At 43.0% G+C, this 6,108-nt stretch overlaps 1 protein-coding gene across 2 annotated transcripts in view; it reads left to right on the top strand.

The window, feature by feature from the left end:
- The window catches only part of FERMT1 (FERM domain containing kindlin 1), a 60,851-nt gene extending 54,984 nt beyond the window's left edge, over positions 1-5,867 (top strand). For both annotated transcript variants that reach the window (XM_024764274.1, XM_024764275.1), the window contains exon 15: positions 3,449-5,867. In XM_024764274.1, the coding sequence (XP_024620042.1) occupies positions 3,449-3,622 (174 nt within the window). In that variant the 3' untranslated portion in view covers positions 3,623-5,867. The remainder of the gene's footprint in view (positions 1-3,448) is intronic.
- Positions 5,868-6,108: the final 241 nt, after the last annotated feature.

Here is a 6,108-nt window from a genome sequence, read left to right on the forward strand (position 1 = left end):
GCTTAGTCTCCATACAGACAGACTCTAAAATTGCTGAGCAGTTTGATTAATTTCTTTCAACTCAGTGTATGATTATGTAAGATTTAGGCTGACAATTACTTAGCTGAAACTACCTGAGATGTAAATATCATACAAAATAAATACAAAACAGGCGTCATCTGACTGGCTGCCAAGAGGTGTCACTGGTTGAGAACTCAGAGGCTCAACTGCCCACCTGGAGAGCATTCCAGTCCCAAAGGGGAAAAGTATCAGAGAAGCCAGCGAGGTACACAGGGGTCATGGAGGAAACTTAGCCTCTGAGTTCAGGAGCCCTCAGCCCCCATCTTCCCCGCCCTGGGAACCAGGTCAGGCCATGCCTGCATCACAGGACGTGCTAGACCAAGTCAGACACACCTGAGTGTCCTGATGATTTAAAACATTCTGCTGTTGCTGATATAGGATCTTTATCGCATTCCTTTGGCATTCCCATTTTTCCAGTATAAAGCTGTCAATGTAGAGCGAGGATAAGTGACTCACATTTTTCTTTTTTTAAGAACCATGGATTCCTCTCAGCAGGGCTGTTGACCATCTGGACTCATTTGCAGAACAATGTTCTGAGATTAGATGGCCTCTAAGGCAGTGACTCAAAAACCTTGTTGTACCCTCAAGGTCGTGTAAATCCGACTCTGGGAAATGCAAATCAAAACTACAAAAAATGAGGCACCACCTCACACCAGTCAGAATGGCCATCATTTAAAACTCTATAAATAACAAATGCAGGAGAGGATGTGGAGAAAAGGGAACCCTCCTACACTGTTAGTGGGAATGTAAGTTGGTACAGCCACTATGGAAAACAGTATGGAGGTTCCTCAGAAAACTAAAAATAGAATTACCATATGATCCAGTATCATATGATTACCATATGATCATTACCATATGATCCAGCAATCCCACTCCTGGGAATATATCCTGACAAAACTCTTAATTCAAAAAGATATATGCACCCCTATGTTCATAGCAGCACTATTCACAATAGTCAAGACATGGAAACAACCTAAATGTCCATCAACAGATGAATGGACAAAGAAGATATGGTACATAGGTACAAAGGAATACTACTCAGCTATAAAAAAAGAACAAAATAATGCCTTTTGCAGCAACATGGATGCAGCCTGAGATTATCATACTAAGTGAAGTAAGTCAGAAAGAGAAAAACAGGGCTTCCCTGGTGGCGCAGTGGTTGAGAGTCCGCCTGCCGATGCACAGGACATGGGTTTGTGCCCCGGTCCGGGAAGATCCCACATGCCACGGAGTGGCTGGGCCCGTGAGCCATGGCCGCTGAGCCTGCACGTCCGGAGCCTGTGCTCCGCAACGGGAGAGGCCACAACAGTGAGAGGCCCGCGTACCGCAAAAAGAAAAAAAAAAAAGAGAAAAACAAACACCATATGATATCACTTATATGTGGAATCTAAAATATGACACAGATGAACCTATCTACAAAACAGAAACAGACTCAGGAACATAGAGAACAGACTGGTGGTTGCCAAGGGGGAGAGGATTGGGGGAGGGATGGAGTGGGAGGTTGGGGTTACAGATGTAAGCTTTTATATATAGAATGGATAAACAAAGTCCTACTGTATAGGATATAGAGAACTATATTCAATATCTTATGGTAAACCATAATGGAAAAGAATATTTTAAAAAGAATGTATATGTGTATAACTGAATCACTTTGCTGTACAGCAGAAGTTAACACAACATTGTAAATCAACTACAATTTAAAAAAAATGATCCAACTGTGCACCTTAAATAGGTCTGTTTATTATACATTTGTTATACCTCAATAACACAGTTTGGAAAAAAAATCTGACTCTGGGAATTACTGAGATCAGTGATTCTTTTTTTGTTTGTTTGTTTTTAAAATAACATTTATTTTTTAAAAGTTAACATGTGCGTAATAGGAAACCAAAAAACAAAAGAAGCAAAAAGCAAAGTCATCCATAATCATAAGCAGTTTACCGTTTGATGTGTCCTTCTAGGTCTCATTTGTGTATCTATACAACTAAGCATCCATTTTCATATAAGTAAGATCATACAGTTATGTACTGTGCTTTTTCAGACATCAGGAATATTTACCATTTCAACGTCCCAAAGCTATTTGAGTATTTTGATAACCAAGAATACACTACACCAACTCAATCTACAAGGAAAAAAATGTAATCCTGCCTTGCTTGGCAACAAAAATTTCATAAAAGACAAAAATGGCAACAGGCCTCTAGATAAAGATATTGGTAGAGTTATGATTCAAATACCACATTTCCTTAATGTTCCATTAAAAATGAGACAGAAAGCAAAATATAAATACAAACACATCCACATACATGCCTCTCTTTATACTTCCTTCTGCCCCTCTGCTGCTAACCTAATGAGCTAGTTTTCTCAGAGACGGTTTAACAATTCCATATCCAAGATGCTCCTTTTTTTTAATCAGTTGTAGCAAAGATATTTACCAATTGGTTAATTCACTAGCTCTACTTTTTATCATACATTGTCACCTCAGGATATCTAAAAGCTTAGATGTTGCAAAATAAAAAATGAGCCTTGCAAAAGACTTTTGCTGGTGTGTACTATTGAACATTTCAACTTATCCATTGCTCTATATGTTACATGGCTTTGGTTTAACTTTACTGTATATATTATGTACATACTGGACAAATGGGTCCTAATTTTATAATATCTAGTCTCTAGATATTAAAGGGGTTGCCAATGTATGACAAAAGTAGAGTTGGTAAACTAACACATTTTGTACACTTTCGTGTTAAAATTCATTGAAAGGCCATCTTTTGAAAAGGACCTTTGGAAATGAAATTGTAAATCACATCTAAGTGACACATGTGCCTGTACTCACCCACTGTTGGATGATGGAAAGAAGTAATTGGGAGAAATGAAGGGTTCTAGACTAGAATGTTTCTGTGTAGATCAGTGATTCTTAAAGGTTCCCAGCTGATTCCACTGGGCAGTCAAGGTGGAGAACAGGTGAAGCTTCAGTTTCTTCCAGTGTTAGAGTTTATGACTTCCAGCTGGGAAGGAGTGAGGGCCGTGGCTGTAGGAAAATTCACGTGGGCCTTTTTCTCTCCACTAAAAAATCTGCAAAGCACTCTTCCCCTCCACACAGGGAGTGCTTAGACAGTTCTTTCATCTAAACAAGAGCCAGACAGGAAATATCTTTTGTGTTGAGCGTTAGAATGTTTTGCCAGGTGTGCAGCAAAGCTGACACCACAAGAGGGCGCCCAGAGAGCAGAGACGTTTTCTGTAAGCTTTGATGCAAGCAGTGGGTTTTGCAGGGTTTGGGGAAACCCATCTGTCAGCACCTCAGCAGTCCTCAGCTCTGGGACCATCTCCAGCCAAGCGGCTTCTTTCTCATTCATCTTTGTCAGAGCTTAAGTATACCTGTGCCTTCCTCTTCCAGGTGGCGATCGAATTTGACCAGAACGTCTCCATCGCATTCACCTGCCTGAGCGCGGATTGCAAAGTCGTGCATGAGTACATCGGGGGCTACATTTTCCTGTCCACCCGCTCCAAGGACCAGAATGAAACTCTCGACGAGGAGCTGTTCCACAAGTTGACCGGGGGCCAGGAGTGAACAAAGCAGGCCTGCTGGACCTACACAGAGGGCAGGCCTACCCGGACGTTGGGTCAACAGCCTGCACCATGTGTACATTCCAGGCTGACAGCATATATTCACCACCGGACACCCAGACCCTCGCCTCATTTCCAGCACCCTGCCTAGCACATCCCTCTCCTCACTCTGCCCTCTGCTACCCGCTGTGGACGGGGCCTCAGTTAACCTCTTCTGTAATGCGGGGCGGGAGAGAGGACACTGCTCGGCATTACTCCAAGGCTCCACGTGTAGCTATGACCTGCAGAACCTGCAAGTGCATGGCTAGAAGCTGTCCGTGTGCTTATCTGCTTTCTTGCTAAGTCAAAGGAAAGACAGGTTAAAAGCACATGTAGCAAGGACAAATCTTATTCCCCAAACTCAGGTATGAAAAGAAATGTCTTTCCTTAACAGAAGTGCCTTTAACTACCATCTTGTGAAAATGGCAGAGGGAGCCCCCGCATACACTTTTGTCCCGTAGGTCAAAGTCTGGGGGTGAAGGTCTGGGGAAAGGTGGAGTTACCTGGTACCAGTTGGTGACAAGGGGTCAGAGTAGTGGCCCTCAGTGTCATCAGTCCCGAGTGACATCTGCCAAGGTGACCACTGACCCATCTGGTCTTGGACATCGGTTACTGCCCCACCTGCAAGTCCCATTCCATTCCTGGGGAGCCTTCAGCCACAATTAAAGGGGATCCCTTAAGTCCTTCTAAAGACACAGTGACACAAGGGTTCAGGGAAACCCATTTCTCAAACCCACTCCATGTCTCAACAGCTTCTACTCTGGGTTGGGGCTCAGGAAGATGGGCTCAGTTCTCTCTTCATAAAAACCACCTCCCAGCATCAAGGTTTCCAGTGAGGTCTCCATCCCAACCAGTCAGGGAGAGAAGAACAGGACACAGGGCAGCCCCGTACCCAAAGACCACCAACTTAAGGGCTCTCAGCTTCCCCAGGGGCTTCTGTCTACTTAGGGCCTTTGGCTGGTCTGTGGGGTAGGGAAGCCTTGCTCTTATCACTACCCAGTGTTCTGGATTTGTGTCTGTTTATATGACTCACAGCCTTTCCCCTGAAGGCCTTTGGCTTTGTAAATCAAAAGCAGATAATGGACTTTTTTTTTTCTCTACTTTTTGCTCTGTTGTCTCTGCCTTGAGACATGAATGTGGGCCAGTTAACAGCTGCCTCAATTGTCATTTTCTATTTTGGTTCATCAGTGTTGGGAGGATTGAGTTTTAAGAAGGTAAAAGGCAGTACTGGGGTTAGAGGGAAATATCAGATGTATTTTAGTATGTTTTTATAAATATTCTCCTGTCACACAGAGGATGTGGGTTGCAAGGGTAAGGCTGAGGCTCTGTTTCCATTTTGAAGTTCTTTTAGGATGCAAACCTCAGGGGGCCTGGCTGGACTTCAGATGCCCAAAAACATTGGCTGTTGCTTTATTTTCTAACAAAACTGTTTGAGAAGAGAGATCTCTGCAATTCTGGGGGCCACCTCAAGACAGCCTTGGCTGGGGACCCTTGGGCCCTGAGCCAGAAGCTGTCACTGGAAATTCCTCTTTCACCCTCTCCTCAGAGGTGAATGTTATTGAAGAATCTTCAGGCAACTGAACTTCTGAGGCCTAGCTTAAAGACTGGATGTGGCTTGGGCACTTGGAAAATCTGGTCCATGTCAAAAAGAACTGAGTTTGAAACGTTTTGTACAGAAACCAGTGCCAAATGAACTGCGTTGAACTTGGTGGTCATTTCTCCATAGTCCTGGGCTCCATTATTTTAGAGGCTAGCTGGGCCCGACATTAAAGTAATGTTCCTTGATGTCACAGTTTCCCTGTCTGCTGTCAAATGCAGTTCTGCCTAATTTACCAAAGCTAAACCTTTGGTTCAACCTTCTGCCTTAGCTTTTCCTGGTTGTCTGACATTTCCATGAAAACACTCAGAAGAGCTGACGAGTTTAACCAGACTTTCAGGGGAGCATTTCTTCCACAACTCCACAGCCACATCCCAGAGGAATAAACAAGCATGGCAGGAAAACCTTAAACACTGCTATTCCAAAGAGCAACTTAAGGACTTTTTTTTACATTGGGTGCGAAGGTCACCTGATTTCCTATGATGAAACTTGAAATTAATGTGTGCCTTTCAACCCTGTTTGATTTCTTATCTACAGTACATGGGGAAGTCTGCATTTTTTTGTGTGTTATTTTATGTGACTTTTTAAATTAAAAGGTTTATATGGATTTGAATATGGTCTAGTTGCGTCTTCTCCAGTCTGTTGCCTCTAAAAAGGCGAATATTTTCTCCATTATGAAAAAGGAGTGCAACTTTCAGGTTTAACATTTGCTTTCCCTCACAATTCCAATATCTGAGCTATTCTCTGCAGTGAGATTGACTTAGAAACCTCACTTAACCATTGGTTTCAACTCTTTTCTCATTGACTGTCACTAGATTTCCTGACATATCGTGAGCTCTTTTTATCCGGGTCCA

This window comes from Neophocaena asiaeorientalis, unplaced genomic scaffold, assembly GCF_003031525.2.
Source record: "Neophocaena asiaeorientalis asiaeorientalis breed wild unplaced genomic scaffold, Neophocaena_asiaeorientalis_V1.1 scaffold400, whole genome shotgun sequence".
Classification (NCBI taxonomy): Eukaryota; Metazoa; Chordata; class Mammalia; order Artiodactyla; family Phocoenidae; genus Neophocaena; species Neophocaena asiaeorientalis.